We start from the raw sequence: 26,836 nt of genomic DNA on the forward strand, positions 1-26,836 counted from the left end.
CACACGCCAAGTCTTGGTACCAGCCTTATCTTTTTGTTTATTATTTGTTTGTCGTAACCTCAAGAGAGAAAGTTAGGTACGTAGTTTTCAGCCTTTTTATTTGCAGTGCTGTCCTTATTACGCGGCCTTGTAGACCACATTTTCAATTTCAGACTTACAGTGATGACTCACTCATTCGACGGTGTAGATCTTTTCTAGGAAGAAGCATCAGAGCTTCCTCTGTCCCCACGTGTGTAAAATACAATTCCCTCCACCTATAAAATTCATTCACTGTCTCCCAAAATAATACCTTTGCTTTCATCTCCGACGGACTTTTCAGACTTACAGTGATGACTCACTCATTCGACGGTGTAGATCTTTTCTAGGAAGAAGCATCAGAGCTTCCTCTGTCCCCACGTGTGTAAAATACAATTCCCTCCACCTATAAAATTCATTCACTGTCTCCCAAAATAATACCTTTGCTTTCATCTCCGACGGACTCTCTCTCTCTCTCTCTCTCTCTCTCTACAGTCCGCCATGGACAACATTGGAGATGAGTACAAACATTACTGGGAAACCAATATGTTCCTCCAAACCGAAGAGCTTGACAGGTATTTACTAAAAAAAAAAAAAAAAAAATGCTTGAAAAATATTACTGTTTTAAGTTTTTTTTTCTTCTCTTCCCAGAATTAAGGAAGTACATGGTATGAATTGTTACATGTATTCTACTTTTGACACCAAATTTTCAGCAGTTGGGGTTTGGATGAGGCGTTTTCGGGGTACTACGATTCGAGCTCGCCGGACGGAGCAGCTTCCTTCATGGCCTCCAAGAATATTGTGTCTGAGAGGAACAGGAGGAAAAAGCTCAATGAAAGGCTGTTTGCACTTAGAGCAGTGGTCCCCAACATTAGCAAGGTAGCCATACAATAATAAGCACTCCAAACTTTCTATAATTAGAAAGAAAATGACATTAATAATAAGCACTCCAAACTTTCTATAATTAGAAAGAAAATGACATTTGTGAAGAGGGTAGAATGAAATTTTTGGAGTACTAATAACAATTTCCTAATTAAATTGTTAATCTTAATAATTCATGCACAATATTCTCTCTCCTTAATTATTGCAAGGTTAGCAGTTGATTACTATTCTTTAATTAATTTGCTTCCTCGCATTATAATATGACAATCAAATAACAACATGACCCTATATTTTACTTTATTTTTAAAGAGAATTGTGTTCATGATTTGGGTTTTATATCTCTTTATTTTTACAAATTTGGTTTTGTTGTTGGGTTTGGAGGACAGATGGACAAGGCTTCTATAATCAAAGACGCCATTGACTATATCCAAGAGCTGCATGAACAAGAAAGAAGAATTCAAACAGAGATAGTTGAGCTTGAATCTGGAAAATCAAATAAAAAGTTGGGTTCCGATTTCGAACAAGACCTACCGGTCCTGTTGAGGTCAAAGAAGAAGAAAATCGAGCACCTCTACGACTGTGGAGAATCAAGAATTTCCACAATTGAAATCCTCGAGGTGATTATTAATTAACTCAGTCATTCATCCAAACACAACCTTACAAAAAATGGCTATCGACACCTTAGAAAAGCTTCGTCATTGGGACAATGGTGTTTGAACATTAAAAAAGAGTGAACGATACACATGTTAATTAATTAATTAATTAGTGATGTAATATTATATTATCATATGCAATAATCTATTAGTTAATCATGTGTGACTTTGTTTACAGCTTAGGGTTACATACATGGGTGAAAAGACGTTGGTGGTGAGCTTGACATGCAGTAAAAGAACGGACACAATGGTAAAATTGTGCGAGGTGTTCGAATCTTTGAAGCTCAAAATCATTACCGCGAATATTACTGCTTTCTCCGGAAGGGTCTCGAAGACGGTCTTCATTGAGGTAAATTACTTGTTCCTTACTACTTTTTAATTAATTTACTTAGTCACTAGCAATTTGTTTGGTAATTTACATGAATAGAAAATTCAGTACGTGTTGGCCAGCTTTTTTTTTTTTCAAGGAGCGATAGTGTCATTGTGACAGCATTTGGTCAGTTTGTTTTTTCTTTAGAAACGATAATGTCACTATGACAGCATATGATTGGTGAGTAACACTGAAATTATGGGATACTTGCTAATTAACAAATAATTTGTTTCTATACGATAGTGACTCAATTAAATTTCTCAACTTTTGAAAAGAAAAAAAAAATTAAATTTCTTAACTTTTTAAAAATCTTTTGACCATCCATAAAAATAAATAAATAAATAAGAATAAAAATAATATTTAACCCTAAAGATATTTGTAATTTTAACCATATTATTCAACTTATGATATTAATTAGTATAATTAAATGTTTATTGACATATTAGCTGTTACATATATGACATGGTGAAACAAGATGTTAGATCACAAGAATTAGTCGTATACAAATAAGTAATATTATATTTAAATAAAAGGAAAAGAGATAAAGAAAGTGATTAGATGCTAGATTACAGAGTTAGTGGAGTTTGAACACAGGCCGTGATGCAATGGTAACATTCTTCTTCATCATTGTGGTAAACGATCACTTGCAATATGAAAATAGTGATAAAATGTCATATTTTAATCCAAATAATAGCCAAGATAATAGTAATGAAAGAGGTAAATTTGAGGGTCCACCAGAAGCACAAGCATTGTAAACCAACAGAGAGCACTTTGAATAAAGTGACTGATCTCCATTATAAGATGTGGCTGGTTAGAGCAATCCAGAGTGCCCGAATAAAACCAGTCGATGAACAAAAGTGATCAAATGACCCCATTTTGATTTTCCACTTTAACATGTCTTCCACTTTCGCTCTAACTTCATTAATTTCGTCGACAAGTTTTTATTTAAAGTTGAAACAATAATATAGTTTAATTAAATTTATGGACTGGTACACTTAAAAAATCTTTTAAATCAAGTGAGTATGATATTCAGTCCAAATCACATAACGATCTATAAATAAAGCAAACTTATCTAAACAATGGATTGCACTATTATTGTGACATGAAATATGAGATCACTTTTTTTATTTCCTCCTTGTCTATTTTTACTCAATTTTATTTTATTGTTTCCCTTTTATGCGTCTTTAAGGAGTTCAAACCTCGTTAGGGCATAAAACTTTACAATTTTTTACCATATTGTTATGGTTTTATAACTAAGTGACTTCACTCCATTCATTTCAAAACCATAAAAACTCAAAATTAATTATTCAAATTTCCTGGTGATATGAATTGCGTGATGGAGGTGATACGTAATGGGAGGATACATTTTCTCATTCGCTAATTAAGAGAGATATAATATGTTAGTATAGAAGTTGACTGGAGACCTATCTATAGACTATACCCAAACTCAAATCCAGGAAAGTTGGAAGCTTGTATTGGATAAATTTGTGATGTCAAGGGATCAATATATAAATAAATTTTTACTTCTCAAGTTTACATATCTTCATTAAAAGATGCTCTGATAGGCGTGAAATCGAATTAACCAATAGTTTGCGAATGATTTGCATGCATGCACGCAAACAACTTATGAAAGTAAACCACATGAAGTGCTTCAGTGGTAAGGTCACGGATTGTGACTTCCAAATAAACAAAAAAATGTGGACGGTTTCGGATTTCATGTTTCGAGCCGGTGAGTCTATTTGACTGTGATCACGGTCAAGGTGAAATTCCTCATAGCCTCTTCAGGCTCGAAAGGGATAGATAACCGTGGTTTGCCAAAAATGTTAAATGGCCGAAGTAGGTTGCCCTAAAAATAGGAAAAAAGGACTTGTGTGGGATAGTGTTTCTCAATCCTTTAGTCTCAACCAAATAAAAACTTCGTTTATGGTCCCAATTTGTACCATCTCTGCTGCAATTTCTTTTTCTTGTTTTGTTTTGTCCTATCTCCAAGGAAGAATACAAGACACGACCTGAAAGCTCGATTGTTACATCTTCTTTTGTTTTGTTTTGTTTTGTTTTGTTTTGTTTTGGTTATTTCACTATTATTTTTTTTATTTTATTTTTTTATTTTTAAACCTTTCCACCATTTGCTCCTTCCTTTTCAATAAATTTAATTTTAATATTTCGGAGTACTGTACTGTTTTATTAACAAATTAAATCTCCTTTTCTTCCTTGTCTTTATTCATAAATTGGTTCTTCTTTTATTTCAACTCCATGAAGTGGTGGTTACTGTCCAAAATTATCAAAACACATTTCCACTAATTTATAATTTATGTTTTTGGTTACGCCATCGTAAAGATTTTCGTTCTATATTATTTATGCATGTAGGCATGGTTTGTCCACTACGCATTAGGTTAGAACTATCCCATGCATCTCATCATATGCATCATCATCATACTATCTCGACAGCATTCGGAGTCGATGCTTCACATATTGAATTAGTGAATCAAGTTGGAACTTCTAATTCGGTTTTATATATTACAATGGATATTATTATTCTAAATTTGTAAGGCACTAGTTAATAATAGTTAATTTTCAATTGATTTTGCAGGCAGACGAAGAAGAAAAGGATCATTTGAAGATAAAAATTGAAACAGCCATTGCAGCTTTGAATGATCCACAAAGCCCCATGAGCATATGATCATGATGAAGTTCCATTTTTCAAATGATCACTGCTGTTTTAGGGTTTGACCTTTAATTTGTCGATCTTGTTTCTGTTGGAAATGTCTTTTCTTTGCTGGGTTTTTTCCTCTGCTTTTTCCTTGATAAAGAAGAGCCTTCCCTTAAATCATTTGGTCTTGTTTTTTATGTGGAAAGTAGTTAACTAGTACATGTTAATAATTGCATCATGTTGTAGACTGTAGTAAAACATGTCTATGAATAATTGGTTACCCATATTGCTCGAGAAACCCCACTTTGTCGGAATACTTAGAATTATTCAGATTATGGTGTGGGTGGAGCCAGCAAAACATGAAAGCTACACGACCCATAACAAAAACAACTAAACAAAAATAATACGTGAAGGGTAAAAAGAAAGCAAAGTGTTATTTTAATGAACCCAAAAATTTATTTAATGTTGAAGGAAGATTTAATTAGAGAGTGGAGAGGGACGGCAAAGAAAGAGAAAAAGGGGATCAAAATTTTTTAACGTGTTTTTTTCTCCGCTTTGTATCTCTATTTATACTAATTTTTGGTACGGTTTTACTTGTCCTCTAATTTCTACTTCTAATTTACATATTACCGTGGTAGCAAAAATCCGTCATCTTCGGTCTTGACGAATTTGTACCTACAAAACAAATTAACACCTTTGATCAAAGGTCAAATCCACATGCCTAAGGAGTTTTTTTGGGGAGGGGGTGGGTTTGGCCAATGAATCAATGCCTAAATCAGTTTCTTTTGAAAAAGAGAGAGTTTTAGGACTTAATTGCGTAGCTAAAGCTTACCAAAATGTGGGGAGAAAGGGTATTAGTAGGAAGATGGCCGGCCATAGGGAGAGAGGTTCTTGAGCCATGTGTCGTCTTCCAGTTGGCCAAGGTGTGTAATTCGTAGGATGGAGAAGGAAAGAATTATCCCGAATGTTGGAACCAAATTCATGCACCGCCATAGGAGCACAAATCTGTGTAACCTGTAAAAGAATAAACAACCATGAGCTAGGCAAAGATCGGAGGGTGTGCCAGTCAAAGGTTTTCAGACGGTCAAGTCAGTAAGTTATATTAAGACTCAAGCAGTGGGCAAGAGAATAAGTATGCAACAATTGTGTTACCAGAGATGAGCCCTAGAAGGGTGTATTTATACCAGTCGAGAATGAGACCTTTTAGGATAGTAAAATCCTTATTAAACCAAAAGAATCCCCAAGGATATCTAGGAACCAGATATTGCATTCGCTTAGGAGTGTGATTACTTACAGCGCACTCCAATCCTTATATTGGAAGGATTCCAAAGTTATAGGATACCTGCTGATTCCTTATTGGATTAGATTTACATATCTTGCGTAACAAGTATGGTCAATATTAGCGAAGTCGTCGAACTTCGCCCACTGATTCTGATATGGTCAATATTAGCGAAGTCGTCGAACTTCACCCACTGATGATTGAAGAAACTAAAGGTGAAGGAGAGTCCTCTATGTCCATAACTAAGCTTAAGCCTATGAAAAAATGGAGTAATCATGAGCGCAGCTTTAGAACTTTTAACCAAAAGGCTCTGAATGCTTTATTCACAGCCATTTCACCTAAACAATTCAATTACATAAGCAAATGTACAACAATGAAAGAAGCTTGGGACATTCTTGAAGTTGCTCATGGGGGTAACTCAACTGTTAAAGAATCCAAGCTTCAACATCTCATCAAAAAATTTGAAAATATCAAAATGTCTAATGATGAGAGTTTCTTTGACTTTTATGCTAAGCTTAGTGTAATTGTCAATGGCTACCATAAGTGTAATTGTCAATGGCTACCATAATCTTGGTGAAAATATTCCAGAGCATAGTATTATGAATCTTGAGATCACTTCATGTGAGATTTTATGCTAAGAGAACATTGATTTGAGGAATCAAAAGATCTAAACACCTACAAGCTTAAGCAAATGATTGGGTCTCTCCAAACATATGAGTTAGAGCTTCCTGATTCCAAAGAGGTGAAAAGAATTACTCTCAAAGTTGTCAAAGAAGAAAACAGCAAGGACTAGTTGAAGTCTTATCTGAAGATGAATTGGTTGAACTCTCTAAGAAAATTAGAAGGTTTCTCAGTATCAAGAATTCCAAGGGTCATGACCAACAAACCAACTTAGGTACAAACTCAATAAGTATTCGTTCTTAAGACGTCTCACATGATAAAGCATCTAGGCCATCTCGAACTAGTGAACGTAGGAGTTCAAACCATTGAGTTCAGTGCCATGAGTGCCATGGACATAGTGCTTCTGAGTGTGCAAACCCTATCAAGAGAAAAGAGAGAAGAAGAATAAGGCAATGAATGTTACTTGGAGCAATAGTGATTCTGGAGATGCATCTGCTAGGAAAACGAAAAGGATACAATTGCTTTCATAGGAACTGTCAATTGATTTGATATAGAAGGCTCATTTGTTGAAGAACCTGACATGGAGGAAGTCTTGAAAAAATATTCTGATCTCTATGACACCACTGTGCAAGTCAAGAAAGATAACTCTATCTTGAGAAAGAAACTGGCACTAGTTGAAAGTGAAAAGAAGGAAGCTAAAGTTGAGCATCATCAATTTTAGTTGGACAATGGAGAGAAACTGCGAGAATCATTGTTAGAAAAGATTCATATTCTTTAAACCACAATAAACACTCTCACGTCTTGTGAGAAAGCTCTTAAGGATAAACTGGTTGAGGTAAAAGGAAAAGTTCAAGAACTAAGCATAGGTTCGGGAAAATTTGACAAGATGCTTAGCTATGCAAAAGAGTTTTAGAGACAAAAGAAGTCTAGGATTCGAGTCTGAAATTACTACTAATTCTTCTTCCATTACAAGGTTTGTCTAAGCCTCTTATATTCTTAGCTTGAAGGTAGGTGATGATCAAGGTTTAGGTCTTACTTCCGAAACACCTATAAGTCAATACTTTAGCTAACCCAATTCCAAAAGGTCAAGAAGTTTCATTCCTATTTGTCATATTTGTGGGATTCATGGTCACATAAGCAAGTCTTAAGAAACAATTTGTAACTCATTTTAAGGAGGTTAATAGGATCACAAGGATTATATATGTTTCAAGTTTGACTGTTACAAAAATGAGACAAGTTTGGAAAAGAAAATATTATCATAATGGTGTACTTGTCAAATATTCTCCACCTCTGAGTCATTTATGTTAACTAAACTCTCTCTTTGCAAATGTTTTCAGTCATGTATGTTTGCATTTTCATATAGGCTAGATATTGCAATTTTTTCTTCTTATTAAAAAAAAATTGTGTGAGACGAAATGAAAGACTATGTTTTCATGAGTTTTGTTACAACCCGTATCTTAGAATACTGTATTTTATTCTTGAACCTTGTGAAATGATTAAAATACCCCTAGCTGGATGTCTTGAGTAAATATCAAGCCTTGAGCTTAAATTTCAATTTCTCATATTTTCTTGGTTTCTTTAATTGTTTTCGTACTCATGAGCGTGTGAGTGAAGATCGGAGTTACGAGGGTTGAATGGTAAACTCAAAGCGATGGAGGGCACTTTTGTAATTTCACATAGGAAATTACTAAGTGGGATTAAACCCACTCTTGGTCCCTCTCTTCCTCTCATTCATGTTAGTCTCCTTCTCGCTCTGAACTCTTTCTCTGCAACACTCACTCTCTCGAAGTTCACCGAGAGCCATCACTCACAACCACCCTTCTCCGTTCAACAACCCAACCCCAAACCATCATTCTAGCATCCCCGTGACCTCAGGATCCCAATAGTATGCTTGCATGTGTGATCGGTGGTCGGGAAGGGACTCAACCCTAGCGTCCTCTCTGCATGCATGCCTAGCTCCGGTGACGAACTCCAATGAGAACCGTCGAGCTCGAAGCCAGCTGGGGGTGTTCTTTCTGTGGATTTGAGTAGTTTTCGTCCGGAGAAGAAATGTGGAGGTTCCAAGTCCAGTTTTTGTGGTTCTAACCCCTGCATGCACCCTGTTTCCTTTTTCTAGAATCCGATGAGCCTTCTCGAATGAAATTTGGCGAATCCGATGAACCTGAAATCGTTGTGCGTAAGCTCCTGCATGATACTAGCGTGTTATTCGTTGAGTTTTGAGTTGTTTTGCACGAAAAAAAATCTTTGTACGCCAGGCGCAAAGGTTTTAGAAACATAAAGGTGGAAGGGGACTCTAAGGCTTGGGATACTCCTTGACACCTTAAGCCAATTATGGAGGATACTCTGAATTTCTAGGCATAAGGGGGAACCATATCGGCGCCTAGGTACTCCGCGACATTGGGTGCATCCGCTGGTTTGGGTTCAGGTTCGATTAACTCCGGATCCATTACATACAAAAGAGACAACCCTAACGCAGAAATCAATTTACCAATCCTTTAGCAGCTCACTAGCAATATCCTTGTAACTAACTTTCTTTTTCTTTGAAGGTCCTGCATTCGGTATCGGATCCGGTGCTGGTTTCTCATCTCGAGTACTCGTATATGTAGTTTCAGCTTTTTTCATACCAAGACTTGGAATCATGTCAAACAACATGGCTTCAACAGGATCAGCCGTAGCTTCAAGTTCCTCCCGTTTTTTACTCTCTTGGACGTTTTGTTTCTCCTTCATTTTGATTTCAGCAATCTTGTAAGGCTCTTCAATTCTAATGTCCTCGGCGACATCTTGCTCAACTGCTTTGCCTCTTCGTAACGATTCAGAATCTTTCATTGCTTCATTTTCTTGGATGTCTGTACTTTCCTGACCTACCGTTCCGTGAATTCTTTCTCCCAGATCAACCTCTTCCCCAAGTGATGTACTGTCATGAGAGCCACCTTCTTCAGACTCGTTGCCAGATATTTTAGCTGGCTTCCTTCCAATACGCGCCCGTGCTCTTCTAGCTTGGTTGACAGTTGATTTTCCTTTGTTCAAGCTTGTGCGAGCAGGTCTTCCCCTTTTCCTTTTGCTTCCCCTCTCGGGTGACTCCAACATCTTACAGTTTTCTGGAGCCGCTTTTACTTCAATCTCTTTTCCTTTCCGGTTAGGAAAAGAAGAATTGTGGTTTTCCACCGCATCCACATCGCAGGGTGCTTCTTCTAGACCCATGTCATGTTTCCTACACAAAACAGAAGCAGAACTGAAATGTTATCCACCGTAAAACTTGTTCCTCGTACTGTGTTCACGGTAGGAACCAAATAAATAAAAAAACAAATACGATTCCCCGTGTTTTGAGGAGTTTTGATACGCATGCCACCTGTTCCCTATCAGCTTACTTTTTCTAAGCAGTTGATTTCGAAGAATGACAATCTAGCACTATAAGTGACGAAAACAACTACACAACAACTAGCTTTAATCAACATTCGTTAGCAATCCGTTTTTATGTCTTATTTATTTCCTTTGTAAAGATACCGACAGAGACACTGCTAAACGACCAAGTAGCATCCTTCACCCAAGGAAGTTGCACTGTCAAAAATAAATAAAGGTACAACTCATAAACACCTCAAGATTATAGTCCAATAAGGATCACCTGTGTCTGTGTGCAAGGACTTGCGAAAGAATTTTGATGTTCTTGGCAAAGAATAAGATATGTTTCCAGAGGAAATAAGGGAGACTGGATTTGAGGCTGTTATTTTCTCTAAAGAAAGGGTTTTAAGTGACATAGGTGATCCCGTCTGGGACCGTTAGTTTCGATGTCCTAAATCTCAAATTGAAATATGGCTGAAACTTCAAGTTATATATACCTGTGGACAAGCTTGTGATCTGTCTTCTATATAACTCAAATCAACTAACTTGACTTTCTATGTTTATTATGACAACACTTATAGCCCAATATCCCATAAGTGAAACTGAAACAGCGGTAGTGGAAATGGTTTGAGCTCAGTGGAATGCCACACCCAAAATGCAATCATATTTTTAAAATAATCGAACTCACCATTCTTCAACGTTGGATTCTTCCAACCCATTGGGTTTTAAGCTATATGTTTCCTCTTGCAATCTTTGGTCCCTTTCCAAGCAGTCTTCCAACCATTGAGATCCAACAATATGCAACCTTTTGCTATGCAGATATCGTTTGTCTCCTTCAGTGAAACTGTAACAGAGAGAGCAATTCAAAAGATAGAGGAGAAAAGGTCGCGGACTGTAAACAGAACAGAACAAACAATTCATGCTCTTACAAAGGTAATATCAAAATCTCATTAACAAAGCCTTAAAGTATCATTGAAAAAGATGTAATAGATCATCGGTAGATTTAAAGAAAGAACTAAAACCATAATCTTCCTGTTTCTTAACATGATATTTTGTTTTACTGCCACATTAGCTATTAAGCCTATTATAAGAGAACATGCATATGGCTGTGTTGAGAAAGAAATGACACCACTCAATTGATTATAAATAAATCCTAATACACAAACATTACTTATATTAAAATGGAGACACCATTACTGTATGAATCTTGATTAATTAGTAATGCCAGAAAAAAGCACATCTGACGACTTTTCAGGGAAAGCAAATGAATGAACACATTAATTGATGTGAATATCCTTACACATGACATAGCAACGAGAACCGAAACTATATTGATTGCACACCCATATTTGAATAATAATAAATAAATAAAAGGGAAAACTGGAGGTACCGAGCCTCCAAAATTGATGAAAATAACCATTCAACAAATTCGACAAAGAATCATAAAATAGGTTAATAATGCTTCGATTGCGAGTAATGATCCACATATCTTATTATCAGGAAATGCCAGCAATTATCCTGAACTAAAGAATACTTCCTTTCAGTCACGACTCACAACATTATGAACCATAGTTACCTTCGTAATAAAGTTTCAAATCCATCGGGACCCTGCACGGACAAGACTACCAAATGGGTCGCCTGAACAAGACTGTCAGTGACTCTGCCACCACCCCTGAGAACTTCAATCCTCAACCTTCTCAGTGTGAGTCCTAAGATAACTTCCCAATCCGGCTTCCTTCAACCAAAGATTAATCAGAAAGCAATTAACAAAAAAAATTGATTACAAAGGAAATAAAAGAAAAACCTAGTAAAGAAAGCTTAATGTATCCAACAGATCTTACAAGGAATGAATTGAGGATTTAAAGTAAATGCGGCAGTCATGAAAGCGAGACCATCTATCCACCGGACAGTATTTTTTCTTGTAATAGTCAACAACTTTGGAGTCCTCTGATCTATGAATGTTGCTTAAAAGCTGAAAAAATGAAATAAATAATTACCACGTTGTCTGTTAAAAACTCTATCTGTTAACTCCATCAGAACCAGTACTAAATAAATTAGACATAATACAGCCAATTCACTGTTATGAGAGAAACTAAAAATTCTATGTATATACCTGCTTTATCTCCGCAAGGTCAAGATCCCAGTAGTACGAGTCAGAAAAATCATCAATCTCTTCTTGTAACTTCTTCTTAGAAGAGTCAGATAAGAAGAGATAGTACCTACACGAGTAAAAGAAGAGTAAATAAAAGCATTTACAGTCGGAAAAGGAGGCAGATTTTACAATGTCTTTTCAATACAAATAGATTAGATACTGTCACTAACTTTGGCTGTAATGGAAGGAGTTTCTTTTGAGAACAACAATCCAACACCCAAGAGATATGAATGATATCTCCATGACGCTTTGCTGCCTGATACCTGATCCCTGTCAAACTAACTTAGGATCAATAAAACTAATAGAAATTGTCCTTGTGTGTGCATGTAACTAAGTCATGAAATATATATATATATATATATATATATATATATATAGAGAGAGAGAGAGAGAGAGAGAGAGAGAGAGAGAGAGAGGGATACCTTTGCCATCAGCTGCAACACAGTGTGTAACTGCATTATTTAAATTCATAGAGAAAGTACCCCCATTCTCAACAACAAGCTTGTGCAAGGAATCAAGAGAATGAGCGGGTGGCACATTAACAAAGTCTGGGAAGTTAAGAACAAAACGGCAGAAAAGATGGAACATTTTTAGAAGTCACTGAATAAATGGATGCAATCATATGGCATGCTCAAAATAGCCAATGTTAAGCCTATATAGATTCCAAATGCATACAAATAGTATTCGCCGTTTCTTTTATTAAATTTTTGTCTACAGGTTACTAAACACATGTACATCATCTCTCATCCAGCTAATACACGACCCAAACCCCTTAATGGAAATAAGAGTTAAGTACAAAATGGAGAAAGTATCATCACAAGGAAAAACTAGTTGACAACATATACAATAGGAAAAAATAATAATAAAAATTACGTGATGAAAATAAAGACTGAGAAAGATCAGGAAACGTTTTTCAATCACTTGACTCAGATATAAAGCAAATAACTCAGCGATAATCTCACAGGATACAAAACATCATATTTGAAAATAGTAATGTGTCCTCCTTCACGCCCGAAACATCAGTCTGAATAAAATGAGAGGGGACAATAGACAGATTTCTTTTCTCTTCCTTTCTAGGGGACTTCTTGCTTCTCTTTTTAGTATCCTGCAGACCACCATAATCCGTCCCCCTTTGTGTGGTCCCATTGCCTGCTTGTACAAGCTCTATAAATGCTGCAAGAGGAAAATCAAACAACCAAAAATTTAAAGTTTGTGTCCATTAAGAGCCTACTGCATCCTTGAATACTGAAATTAAGAATATAGAGAGGAATCCTAGTACTGAAAATTGAAAATATACTGGTGGCCGAAGTAAAGCTAGAATCCTAAGATGCATTTGGAATAAATTTGATCCTCTTACACTGCACGTCAAGGCATTCATGCCAAGGTTTATCATATCTAACACGATCAATACGTGGAAATCTCAGGCTGTACGGTGCAGCAAAAACCTGCAAGAATGCCACAGCTAATAGATCAATAAAATCACCAAACTCAAAATAGAACCTAAACAGATACGTTGGCCTTCCTAGTAGATCTATATGTAGTATCTGATTAATAAATGAATCACAAATGTTACTATAGCTGTTAGGACCCACCTCAGACTTTATAGTTCTGATGTCACTCGTTATAGAAAGTATTATTGATCTGCAATACAAAGGGGGAAAAGAAAAAGATGATTGATTTATAAGCTGACAATGAATACATCACAGACCTATTCAGAAAATCATACTAACTTCTCAGGGCTTTCAACCCAAACATCTGGTCTCTCTTTAGAATTGTCTGTTACTTGATAAAAACTTGGTGGTGCCTTTTTTGGGTACTCATATTTCCTGACAGAAGAGAGAGAATCAAAATTTATTTGCAACTTTGCACAGATAAGGAAAGAATAGCACTTAACACCTAGTATTTGTCAACACAAGATCTAGTATTTTCTTTTCTTTACCAAAAAAATAAAAACGATATTTAACAATTGAAAGAATAGATCCCTTGACCTATCACAATGATCCTAACCCATTTCCCCACCCTCCCTCACCACTTTGGGCTAAACCCAAGGGCTTAATAAGGTATTGTATTTCACCATATAAATTTCCCTGTACCAGTAATTAGCCAAAAAAGTCCTATTGGTGTTGGCTCCAAGCCTTATCTCAACTTCTTAACAGAATTCATGATAAATGAAATTAAACTGATCTGACCTAAACTTACAAAACTACACTAAACAATCACCAAAGATATCAATTTTACAAGCTTCATGGCCATCAATGCAATAGTCACAGCACATAGTGTTCTGATTGCTTCAATGGCCATTTCATCTGGCTCGTTGGATATTTTTTCGAATAATCCCCTGCAGAGCTATCACAGCGTTTTTAAGTCATATAACAAAACAAAATACCTCAAATACGGCTTTAATTTTGTTGCAACAGCTTCTATCTCTTCATCAGAAAGTCCAGTGCCCACTCTGCAAAAGGATACAAACCTGCGATATGAAAACCTAGTTAGAAACATTCAATTACCCAGAGTGCAAACAAGCATAATAAGCACAATGATTTAGGCAACAATGTGAGACACTTACACAACCTATTGCTTGTTAGTTGTTTTAAGTATCAATATAGTTTAAAATCAATTCCTCTTGATTATGTTATTCTCCAAATTGGAGGATATATATAGCAATACAAACTATCTAGATCAAGTGTGAAACCAAATATAATAAGTTAAATATGACTGCTATGAATCTACAGCCTACAATCTACATTACTCTTTAGAATCAACTCTATTAATTACATGGGATTACTTGTCTGATCTTTAGTCAAGATTGCTTCTTCAATTAATATCAGCCAACAAATATATTAGCAAAAAGCCAACCCTAAGTCAGCTAAATTCATATTCAAGATCAACTCTAAAACAAGCCAGGTAAAATTCCAACCAGATATATAAAGGTCAACCAAAAGAAAGAAACATTGTACCAGCAAACACATTTAAATTAACTCGTAGATGCTCCTCTTTTATACTTTCTCAAGTTGCCAAAATATTAATTTACACCGCAACAGATACATGTTGGCACTGTATAAACATGCATGCAGGTGCGTGTATGAGAGAGAGAGAGAGAGAGAGAGAGAGAGAGGAAAATATGATACTCGCTAAAGATGAGAGAATGCTTGGTAAACATTCTCATAAGCATCATTAACAAATCAAGAAAAATTAGATGCTAAACAATATTTTCATATATTGAAGCTAATCATTCTCTGAAAATCAACTAACCAATGAATAATTCTTACCTTCTAGGATATGTATTTGAAACCGGACGCTCAGCAAGACCCACCAAGAACTGAGCTACCTGCAATATATGAGAAATTTATCAAATGAACTAAAATTCAAACACATATATTGGTGCACCCGGTTCTTCTCTCCTAGGGTCCTTAAAATAACATCTTGTTTCATAGCCCTCATGGCAATACATCTCAGTCATCTGCATATGATCTCAAGGGTCGAAGAATATAAACTTATTTGAGGACCCTAAGATAGTACATGATATACACAGGTGCACAATGTTTATTGGGTGGGAAGGGAAAAGACTAGTATATTAGCAAGGATTGCAAACTGACCACCCCTCCACGACGTCCAGAGCCATAGTATCCTCCTAAACACAGGCATGCAAACATTTAACTAAAAAGCATGGCAGATACAATAATCCAATAAATTTCTTCGTGTATAAGAATTTAAGAAAAAGAAAGTACAGACCTATGATAAGAACGTCCAGATCAGAACCTGCACGAATGTAGTCAGGCTTTAATTTTAACCATTTTCCACTACGATCACTAGGTTCCCATTTCGAACCAAGGTCCTTCAAAACAATCCCCTCATCTCTAACAGGAAGAAAAAATGATAAATAAGCATTAGAAATATCCATGAATAACTCAATTTGGAACTAAACGCAACATTGATTCTGGAATGAAGAATTTAGACGCTATAAGAATATGGGGAAAAGGGCTTAGTTTCATATTTTTCTCATGTGCAACACCATCGATATGAAGGTTTCTATGATTTTAAAGGTATTTACAAGAAGCGTACGAATAAATCACTTTTAACCGTAGCTGCTAAGATTAAGTTCTTGTTGTTTATGTCCAGGGAAACAATTGGAACTCCACAAATTGGTCCAGTCTCACTTTTACAAATCTAAAAATCTGGAGCTAGTGGTAAAATTTCTTCTATTAAATGGAGAAAGATTATAAAATTTATAGAAACTGAAAAACAACGTACAAGAAAAGATGGCCAAATCTCCATTTATGCTTAGGAAACATGATGGAAATTACGAGAAAAGCATTATGAACCTAAGATTAATGCCTAATGGTCCTAATTAAACTCAAATACAATAAAAGGAATATCCCTAAATCTATTTTCCATTGATGCCCATAAACACGCCAAAAATCTGCTTTACCATAGGAAATCCACTTCCACTCTATCGTCTACAAAGATTTTGCTATCTCTCCATCCAACAATCTAAAGAAATACCAACTGCATCAGAATAGTGTAATCCTCTCTTTATAGGCTTCTACCTCCAAATAGTTTCAAAACTAATTCACATAAAATACTCCGAAAGGCCTGAACCAAGGGTATTAATGCTGCATATTGTAATTTTACTGGGCTTAATGCAATAATGACATGGTCAAATTAAGAATGAGCTAACAGATAACGATCAAACATCAGACATTGCACTTCCAAAACGAAAGAAACAACGTTTCAAAGAGTTGAAAGGAAAATGCATTGATGTCCCTATGTCTTAAGAACATACCAAAAAGATCTTGTCAACGGGACCAAATTACCATCTTTATGCAATTAGATAATAGTATTATATTTACAGTCTTCACATGAGTGGTCCAATATCTACATGCAAGTGAGTTATAAACCGATGGAACCACAACCCACAAAACTTGGCTGGGGAACATAGGTGTAAAGTGTCTTATCTTTTGCACCAATGAAGCCAGAGACATCTAACTATGTGGAAGGATGTATGGATAATGTATCCAGCCTTTACCCACAACTCAATAGACTTTATGAGAAAGCCTAAATAGCATGTAGGATCGACTGCAGATAATGTATATAACTACTACAACTCAGTAGACATTTACGAGAAGGCCTCATGTTTCTACCTACCCATTAATGTATATGACAAGATGCTATTAAGGCCTTCTCATAAATGTCATTCACGTTATTCCTATTGAGGCCTTCTCATAAATGTCCTTCACATTATTCCTATTGTTCCACCACATAGATTATTTGATTTTTGCATTTAAAGACACATGATACATCAGAACAATCATTGCATGTTTCTATCAATAGTTCCTAATGCACCCTCATGTTACTCCTATACGAGCTACAATAGTTAACCTGAGTCACTTTACTCGGACCTTTTTTTAATCAGCATAGCAATACAAAAGAGAAGAAAAGAAAATGGAACAAGGAATTAGACAGTAGAGGAAATTAAAATCAATCTTATATGATAAAAAGAAACCACTTGCTATTCAGTTGGCCTTATAATACTTGGAAATCTGACCTATTTTCGATGGTATCTTTGAAAAACTTCTCAACATCATCCACATTACTAGCAATAAGCGACCAGCAAGGTTCCCCTGCATTCCCATCACAAGAGACTGATCAAGTGGTAAATATATTAAACTATTTTGCAGGAATGATTAGCTTTCCAGAAGAAAAAAAATATACTATGTTTCTATGCGAAGAATTACCAGTAGTGGAGAGAAGAACCTACTAAATCAGCATTATAATATCAGACAACAATGACGGGCATCTAGTCATTAATTGTGTATTTCATCTTTCTTTTGTTACATATTTCGTAGAAAATACCTTTTACGTGAATGAAAATTTTCCAAACCCAGATGAATCACATAGCAAGTTTACGTACATAAATCAACTCAGTAGCAAGCAAATGAAAATATAAAAATGCCAATTAAATTTGCAAAATCCACTGATTTGTACTGGCTTGAAAAACAAACATATAAACAAATTCTGAAATCTCTAAAAGCATTTTTACCTTCATTACGGTGAGCGTTAAGACCACGATTGGGTACTAAAATCTCTAAACAACCCTTCAATGGATTCACAACTTTCTGGAGAAGCTCATGTCGTTCCTTCAAGCTCTGGTGAATCACACTAGTATCTCCAACATAGAGGATATCGAATGCAACATCTAGATAATCTCATGTCAAGGTACACATAATTAACATTTTCATAATTGTCCTCCACATTTTTTATTTGTGGATTCAGTGATAATCTTGTTAGGAATTGGCTCGTCAATATTAGTGTCCTATTTTCTTTAGAATTGTATTAGGAAAGCTAAAGGCACACATATTCTTGTCCTACAAGGATTACGAAAAAATTAAGTTTTCTTGTACAATTAGATTGGGAATCCTAAAAGTATAAATGGCATAGGAACGTAAATATACTTTCCTCTCCCAAATAGCATAGGAGACTTAATCAGAAAATAGGCGTGTAAACCGCATCCTATACTTATAAATAGGGTGTGGCAAGGAGCAGAGAATAAGAGACAGTCAAGAGAAGTCGGAGGGATTAGTCCTAGGGTTTACAAAAGCATTGCATGCTCTATTATTGATTCAAAGAGAAATCACGATTAGACGTAGGCAAAAGTTCTGCCGAACCAAAATATATCTTGTGCATTCTAATTATTCTCTATTTTTGCTAAGTTTAGTCGATTGTCGGATACATCAAAGAACAAGTTCCATAGGGGAGACGAAAATCTTACAATTGGTATCAAGAGCTTGGTTCGAGGTGTTTTGCGATGTCAAAAGAAAGGAGTTCGCGGACCTAGGAAGCTTAAGGCCTGCATTACAACCTTTTGATGGCAAGGATGATTTCACATACTAACAAAGGATGATGAGAAATTAGCAAGAGTTGGACGATGCACTCCTCAATGAGAAGCCTTCGACCATGATAGAAGCGGCATCGACCATGACTTTCAGGAAGGCCAAGAGTTCCATCGAGATCATCTCACAAAATCAATCAAGTCCCACATTTCAGAAACGATGACTGCTAAATGCTAAGCAAGCATGGGACAAGTTGTTGCAGGTTTATCTGGGCAAAACTGTGTCCAACAAACTGTTTCTCGAGGATGAAATTCGGGCTTCGACCGGAAGGAGGTGAAATTGAATATCTTGCATGCAAGTTCCAAAATTGCATAGTCAATCTTCAAAAGGTTGAAGAAACTTAGAAAGATGATGATATGGCTACCATCTTGATGTCTCTACCCTCATCTTTCAAGCACTTTTGTACAACTCTAAGGAGATCCTGCAGCTTGAGGACACAATTCAAGCCTTTCATTTATATGCTAAACTAGATGATATAACTGAAAGCTCTCAAGGCCTTTATGCAAAGGCAAGGAGAGGGGTGGGAAATGACAAAGGAATAGAAGAACAGCAACAAGGGTGGATCGAAATCCATGAAGAAAAAGGAAAAGAAGGAAGGTTCCTTCTTGCCGATCATTGGAACAGAACTGCAAAATTAGGAAGAAGAAGGAAGCTTAGGTTCAGCTATTGCAATCACTTAAACGGAGAGTGATGGGGAACTGCAAGGTTTGTACATTCCATATGTGTTCGGTAAAAGAATTTGATAACTACAAGGAGGTCAGCAGTGGAGAAGTTTTAATGGGGGATGATTCACCATGTTTTATAAGGGGGATGATTCGCTGTCAAGATCAATATGTTTCATGGGGGTGATACAAACTTTAAGGAATGTCACATATGTTCTTAGATTCAAGCAGAATTTGATATCCTTGGGTACTTTAGACAAAGCCAGGTATGGGTTTGGCTCTGAAGCATGAAAACTCAAGGTTACCAAAGGTCACTGGTGGTAATGAAGGCTGACATACAACACAATGTGTTATAAAAGCTTATCAAGACTACCATAGTTGGGGGAGCAGCTGTTTGTACCAAGCAGAGTACAGAAGACAAGACTAAACTCTGGCATCACAAGCTAGGGCACATCAGGTTTGCAAGAATTACATAAGCGAGGCCTGCTAAAAGGCGTGTCACTTTGCAAACTGGAATTTTATAAGTACTGCATTCTCAAAAAGCAAAGGAAGGTATTGTTCGCAAGTATCAGTGCAGATAACTGAAGCATGGAGCAACTCAACTATATTCACTCAGACATCTAGGCCCTTGCGCCGACAAACTCTAAGGGTGGATGTAGGTATTATGTTACTTTTATGGGTGATTTTTTCTAAAAAAGTTTGGGTTTATTTCATGGAGCATAAATCCACGGTTTTTGCAAAGTTCAAGGAATGGAAGACACAAACCAAGCATCAAACTGGAAGAAACATCAAGTACATGAGAAGTGACAACGGAGGTGGGCATACAAGCAAGGAATTTGTGACTACTGTAAGCCGGAAGGCATCACGAGACACTTCACAGTAAAGAAGAATCAACAACAACAACAAAGCCTTTTCCCACTAAGTGGGGACAGTAAAGAAGAATCCCCAATAAAATAAGATATGTTGAGAGAGTGAACAGAACTCACATAGAAAGAGATAGAAACATGTGTTATCATGCAGGATTGCCTGATGGTTATTGGGCAGAGACTGTTAATCATGCAAGTTACTTGATTAACAGGTCACCATCTACAATTCTCGGTTTTGGGAGTGCAGAAGAGGTGTGGACAACTCCCAACTCAGGGTGTTCGGTTACAATGTTTATGCACACATCCCAAGTGATGAAAGTCCCAAGCTAAAGAACAAGTTCCATAGGGAAGTCAAAAATCTTACAAATTCTCACCACCAATCAAACAGAAAAGCTTCGAAAAGCTGGACCTGGACTTCAACTTTGAGTAAGGTCAGACCAAAAAGGATACAGCACAACTGCATGAGGATGGGAGGCAGCATAAGCTGGACTTGAACTTCATAGTTTACGAAAATAAAAAAAGAATATTATAAAGAAAACCTGTCTATCACTGTCAATCCCGTCCCTTGCTGCCTTGGCTGTAAAGTAAAACAAGGAGAAAAAAAAAATATTAAAGCCAATCCAAGCAAGGCAAAAAGAGTCAAAAGATAATAACAAGAAAAATTTAATCACGAAAAAGAAAAAAAGAACAAAAAGAAAACCTATTTCTTGATTTGAACCAAACTCAGCAAAACGATTAGAAGATGTGTCCCAGACCAACATCTCACCATCAAGAATACACCTGCCAATATTGCCAGGGAAGAATGTATAATGGCTTAAGGTAATACAAAAGATTAAACAAAACACCAACTGTGTGCGTTTTCTCATACAAATATGTATGGGGTTAGACTCTAAATGATACATAGCTTGTTAAACCAAACGCCTATGTTAATACCTAGTTTTCACGCAAATATTGCAAAAGATAGTGCTCACACATATTGATTGGTTAACAAATTAGGGTACAAATAAAGGTGCCACTTCGGGCATCTTTTGGTGCTCGCTAACAAGGAACAGTAAAGCCTTTGAGAGAACGTAGCTTTCTAAAATTGAGATGAATCCCAATCCTTGTGATGGAAGAAAAGGGGATGTTTTCCATTTGACTGATTTAAGTATGGTTATCCCACAAAAACAGACAAAGACACCTTCAATCACAATTGAAAGACAAAAGTTGGTATTACCTATATGCCTGACCAGATTATTACAAATTAGTACAACCTATATGCATAACTAGTTGTTTATTAATGGTATACTAAAGCAACTTGAGGGGTGAGGTTTGAGGGTCTTTCTTTGTTTTTTCCTTCTGCTAAGGATTACTGCAAGCATAAGGGGTTTGTACATCTTTCCAGTGCACATCTGTTTTTTCATAACAAATGTGTCTCTTAACTAATCACTCCAGCCCATTTTTCCCACAAATTTTTTTCTTCTCGCTCTTTCTCCAATTCATTCTGTCCATTCACACAAAATCTATGCAGACATATGAAAGAAGATTATCTGTATTACAGAGTACTTTATCAAGATACCTCACATCGACAAACAAAGCAATAAAAGAACAGCCGAGCTCTCTCACGTGAGCTTGTAACCCAAGTGGGGGCATTAAGATGGTTTTAGTAATAGTGGATAAAAGAGGGCCCTTACCAGGCCTTATGCGGTGGCTTATCCTTTAAAACTAAAAAAAAAAAAAAAAAAAAAAAAAAAGCAATAAAGAACAGAAAAGGGCAACAGAGCAAGACATGTCATATTTAGTGTATATTTATATTAGGGACACAAGAAAATAAGACAAATGCAGCCAAAAAATATCAAGGCTCTTGACAATTTGACATAGATATTACCTATCAGCCAGCACATTTTCTACGATAATGTCTGACATTGCATGTGCGTATTCAGAGTGCTCAAGAAAATTCCTGCGCAAGGGAAACATATTGAGTTAAGTTCTCAAATACTTTTGCTTAAGGAATCACTGATATGACAACGACCCAAGCTTTGCATAATTTCAGAAGGAAAACCAAATTCTCTTATTTGAGTAATCCTACCATATTTTGAGCCTAAACTTTGCAATCAAATAAAGTAATTTGTAATTACAATTAAAGAATGCCCATGAGAATAAAATAAAACATTTCCAAGATAAAGATTGAAGAGATAAGTAAATAAGAAAGAAATTGATAGTAAGGTTTGGGATTACAGGTTAAATTTTCCTCTACCTTGAGAAGTAATGTACTTCACTTCCGTTCTTATGAATTTGGATGCGATCGCCATCAAATTTACACTCAACAACCACTTCCTTACCATGAAACTGTGGATGCAGGGGAAGAAAATAAGAAAGATATGACACAGAATCACCATTTATGCAAACATGTACGTGTGAGTAATTTGTGTTTCTATTATATGAAACCTTTTTCCATGCAATATTTGCATCACCAACTCTCATAGCTAGTTGTGGGCGCACAGCTTTTCCAACTTCAATGTCCTGCAGTTTGATACAAAGTACTGTTCTTAATTCATAAGCTGTATCTTTTGGATACATATGAACATTTTGGCGGAAAGAAAAAAAACTAAAAAGCATTTTGACATTTATAAGATCAGAAAGAGCTTCGTAAGACATGTCTTCACAAGCAACTCCCAAAATGAAAAGCCGTTTTTATATCTTTGGCATGCAACAATAGCTTCAAATAATTTTGTCCTAGTAGCTTCAACTAGTGAGTAGTAAATATTAGGAACATGCCTAAATAATGTTGCTAAACCATGAAATGTTCAAAGAGATATAAAAAATTGTTTCAGATTTAATTAGAGACCTGGCGTTTATGGCGCTGATTTCTATCACTGAGCTTTTCACAGACCAATTTCAAGTCGCATGTGACATTAAACAAATCTTCAGCATCTGGATGAAATTCGTGAAAGATGCTCTTTTCACTAGTTCCCAGCTTCAGATCTACAGGAGATATAAGAACATAAAAAATTGGAAACTTAAATGAATAGATACCTAAAAAAACATATCATGAAATTTGTAGACAATACCTTTAAGAATGATCATGACAATCCACTTCATTTCCTGTGCATTTGTCTTGTTTATCAAGGTCGAAAGAACTGAAGTCTTCTCTGCCCTGTTGACATGGTTGTGTCATTTAAGTTGCACCAGACAGATTGCGAAAAAATACTGTCTTCATACAATAAACGTAAAGCGAGCAGGGAATATGGTAAGTTGCAACCACAGACTTGCTATATTAATGTTTATCTCATATCTATACAAACTTGCTCACTTGATGCCTTGTAATTGATATTAAGCATTTACAAGGTCCTATTACAAATTCGGAAAGAAGCATTGTAGTAGTATACCTGTTTTCACTCGAAGCTAAACGATCAAGCAAGTCATTTAACTCCTTGATTGTTAGTCCACCTGAACTCAAACCCTGTCTACGTTGCAACACCTGATTCACAAATAGCGAATGGAAAACAAGTTATAAACATAAAACTCCGGAACCATGCACCAAGGTAAACTACAATGAGCCACCAAAGTGGAAAATCAACTCATAATAATTTACTGCATGTAAAATTTACTGCAAGTCATTTGGAAAATCATTCTTGTTGGTTTCATTTGTTCAACTTCATACATATTAACTCATATGAACAACAAACCATCAGAAAATTCAGAAATTATATAAAAAACATACCTCGCCAAACCCCAAATACAAGAAACACAAAATTCCACCGACCCAGGAGCCAAAATCCCAAAATGAAACGAAACAAACAGAACCCACAAAAATTCCACACACAGAAAGAAATGCAATTTCAGAATAAACCTGAAAACCGTTACCTCCGCCGCCACGAGGGAGAAGTTCCCGGCATTGGCGCCGGTCTTGGCGCCACCCTTGCGCCAATTAATTAGGCGGAGAGCATCCTCGGAGTCTCTGGCGATGCCAAGGGCGTCGATGAGGCAGGTGGCAAGCACGGACTCCTTGAGGCCGTAGGAGCCGCGCTCGCGGTCGAGGCTGGGAAGAATAAGGCGAATGGAGCTGAAGTAATCGGCGGGTTTGCAGAAATTGTCGAGAAATTTGCGGAATTTGGAGCGCTTTAGGGTTGAGGTTTTGGATTTCTGCATCCAGTTGAAGAGGCTGCAGAGCACGCTGAACTTGGTCTCGTCGGTAGCCATTTTTTTTTTAAGCTTGTTTGGTACGATGAGTGCTGTGAGTTTGAACTTTGGGGTTTTTATGTATGCAGTGAAGAACAAAAAGAACACTAAAAGTGCCTGGACGCCCCTTTTTTTTTTTTTTTTTTTTTTTTATCACGAAGACTTCAATTATAATAAAAACTAGTATAAGGTCCAAAAAGAATCGGATAAACATCTACAAAGAAAGTAAAAGGTCCAAGTAAAATGAGAGCAACAATCCAAGATATAACGAGAGGCTCACACAAGCTTAGGCCCGAAGGCAGCAGAAAATAGACAATAAAAAACCCTAATCTCCAGTAGCAAAAACCACATCGCCACCGTTGTCACATCCTTGGAACCAAACTCCGAATTGAGAAAGTAGACATCGGATCCAAGTCTCCTTCACGAACCCTTGCAAATATATACAAACAAAGTAACATATGGGAAGAAGGTGAGGCTAAGGGGTACGTAAAATATCCAACACTTGGCCTCGATGGAGATCTAGCATGCCGGTTGGAGAAGGGGAAGTGGATATGATATCCAATTTCTAATCAGAACCTGCCGATCCGAGCACATGGTGGGATGGGGATGAAGTATCACAACTAGGGAGGGGGAGGAAGGAAAATAAAAGACAGAAAGCAGTAAAAGCAGGCGAAAAACGCCGGATAAGGGGTAAGATGCCCCGGATAGTTGAGACTCAACTCAAGCTAAACTGAGATTAAACTCAAGGGAGAACCAAGAATTAAAAAGGAAGGGAGAAAACTAGAAAATATGAAGGAAGAGGAGGAGGGAAGCAGGGAGGGGGAGGAGTAGAGGAGATGAGGGGAAGGAAAAGAAGGAAAGTGCAAAGGAAAGAGAACCTGAGAAAACTTAAGAGAAAAAGGAGAAGAGGGACAAAAAGAAGAAAAGAAGGAAGGAAGGGACGATGCCTCAGCCAAAGGCTGGGGCCGGTGGCTAAGTTGTTGGGAGTCTTTCACAAAGAGAATTTTAGAGAGAGAAAAAGGGGAGACTTATTAGAGAGAGAGAGCGTTTTTTAAGTGTCTGGAAGTTTGTTTTCATACTCGTAAGTTTAAACAAGGGAGCTTTCACTGACTATTTCAATTGAATAGAATAATTTGTCATCAGATAGTATTGACTAAATTATTGTTTTTAAGAAGAAAAAAATAATGATTAATGAAAACAACTTGGAGTAACTTTAATTTAATAAAAAAAAATTAAATTAAACTATTATTAAACCAAAAATGATTAAAAATTCATCATAGGAACAAAACTATTCTTAAATAGACCCTACAAACACAAATACTCATGGGCCGAATTAAAAGCCCAACACAATAAAAAAGAAAATTCCAAACTTGCCCCAAACGAAAACTACCCAAGCCCGTTATCGTAGTAAAGATGAAAGTGATGAACTGTTGTCCACCATCCCCACTTCCATTTTCCCTTTCTGACATCCACCATTCCCACTTTCATTTTTCCTTTACCCAATTCCCAAAAACTAAAAATACTACTTTTTCAAATATTACTTATATGGAAGGTTTCTTTTTCTCCAATCTGTTTTGACTTTTTGTTTGAATTTATTTATTTCTTCTTATCTCACCTTTTCTACCTAGTACAGTTTTTTATTAACTACAAGTAACCCCTTCAACTTATGTCATGTTTACTTTTTCTTTGGTAACTCTACAAATTTGATACTTTGAGATTCTTCAAGGAAAAAAATGATCAAATAGCTAAAATATTTCCATAAGTAAACAAAGTTATCAATTATAAACAAATGAAAAGTCTCCAAAATGTAAAATCTTCAAATTGAACATTACCACTATTTTAAAAACTGAGCAGTGAGCACTGCCACTACCACTTTTTCTAGAATTAAACACTGATTATTTGTAGAACTGGACAATGACTATTTCTTAAACTGAACATTGGTATTATCTATGGCATATTTGTCAATTTGCCTCCCGAACTTGTATGGAGCTGCCAGTTTTCCCCCTGAACTTTAATTTTAGCCGATTAATCCCTTGGTCTTTTATAATCAGCCAATTTTCCCCTTGAACTTTAATTTTAACCGATTACCCCCTGAACTTTTATAAATATCCAATTCCCCACCCACCCACCCCCCTCCGGCATCAAATTTTTAAAATTATCAAGATCACATAAATAACACATGACAAATGTATGAGGGCAAAAAGGATGGAAAATTAAATGGATGAAAATTTGAATGAAAATTTTCAAAATCTAACGCCAAGGGGAAAATTTGCTATTTATAAAAGTTCAGAGGGGT

The 26,836-nt window shown here is 36.3% G+C and overlaps 2 protein-coding genes across 4 annotated transcripts; one reads left to right on the forward strand and one right to left on the reverse strand.

Annotated features, from left to right (window-relative positions):
• Positions 1-409: 409 nt before the first annotated feature.
• Positions 410-5,986, forward strand: LOC137730575 (transcription factor bHLH35-like). Of its 3 annotated transcripts, XR_011068188.1 has the most exons (6): positions 410-590; positions 729-894; positions 1,284-1,514; positions 1,729-1,899; positions 4,511-4,671; positions 4,737-5,986. XR_011068188.1 is itself a non-coding variant. In XM_068469558.1 (5 exons), the coding sequence occupies exons 1-5, from the start codon at positions 517-519 to the stop codon at positions 4,598-4,600; spliced, it is 732 nt and encodes a 243-aa protein (XP_068325659.1). In that variant the 5' UTR covers positions 411-516; the 3' UTR covers positions 4,601-4,707. The 3 variants fall into 3 exon arrangements, 2 of the variants coding, with proteins under 2 accessions (XP_068325659.1, XP_068325660.1); XM_068469558.1 differs by lacking the exon at positions 4,737-5,986 and having other exon boundaries at positions 411-590; positions 4,511-4,707; XM_068469559.1 differs by lacking the exon at positions 4,737-5,986 and having other exon boundaries at positions 418-590; positions 732-894; positions 4,511-4,707.
• A 402-nt stretch (positions 5,987-6,388) lies between these two features.
• Positions 6,389-24,620, reverse strand: LOC137730930 (DNA ligase 4). Its single transcript, XM_068469941.1, has 27 exons — positions 24,226-24,620; positions 23,748-23,839; positions 23,430-23,515; positions 23,207-23,343; positions 22,807-22,881; positions 22,616-22,707; positions 22,247-22,318; positions 21,080-21,159; positions 20,919-20,956; positions 20,830-20,836; positions 18,002-18,157; positions 17,507-17,582; positions 15,694-15,818; positions 15,558-15,592; positions 15,231-15,289; positions 14,348-14,431; positions 13,692-13,787; positions 13,554-13,602; positions 13,319-13,406; positions 12,931-13,134; positions 12,384-12,509; positions 12,132-12,231; positions 11,923-12,028; positions 11,651-11,781; positions 11,386-11,544; positions 10,498-10,653; positions 6,389-9,681 (listed from the first exon to the last, which is right to left on the reverse strand). Exons 1-27 carry the CDS (start codon positions 24,559-24,561, stop codon positions 8,955-8,957), a joined length of 3,492 nt encoding a protein of 1,163 aa, XP_068326042.1. The 5' UTR covers positions 24,562-24,620; the 3' UTR covers positions 6,389-8,954.
• Positions 24,621-26,836: the final 2,216 nt, after the last annotated feature.

Source organism: Pyrus communis, chromosome 4 (genome assembly GCF_963583255.1).
Source record: "Pyrus communis chromosome 4, drPyrComm1.1, whole genome shotgun sequence".
Taxonomy (NCBI): domain Eukaryota; kingdom Viridiplantae; phylum Streptophyta; class Magnoliopsida; order Rosales; family Rosaceae; genus Pyrus; species Pyrus communis.

Bases quoted from the DNA above. Each gene is read 5' to 3' on its own strand.
- LOC137730575 (XM_068469558.1), top strand. From the start codon at position 517: ATGGACAACATTGGAGATGAGTACAAACATTACTGGGAAACCAATATG. The intron at 591-728 runs GTATTTACTAAA...CCAAATTTTCAG, and splicing joins CAAACCGAAGAGCTTGACAG to CAGTTGGGGTTTGGATGAGG. The intron at 895-1,283 runs GTAGCCATACAA...TTTGGAGGACAG, and splicing joins TGGTCCCCAACATTAGCAAG to ATGGACAAGGCTTCTATAAT.
- LOC137730930 (XM_068469941.1), bottom strand. From the start codon at position 24,561: ATGGCTACCGACGAGACCAAGTTCAGCGTGCTCTGCAGCCTCTTCAAC. The intron at 13,788-14,347 runs GTATTTTGTTTT...CTCTTCTGTCAG, and splicing joins AAATTAAAGCCGTATTTGAG to GAAATATGAGTACCCAAAAA. The intron at 13,407-13,553 runs GTGGGTCCTAAC...GCATTCTTGCAG, and splicing joins TCAGAACTATAAAGTCTGAG to GTTTTTGCTGCACCGTACAG.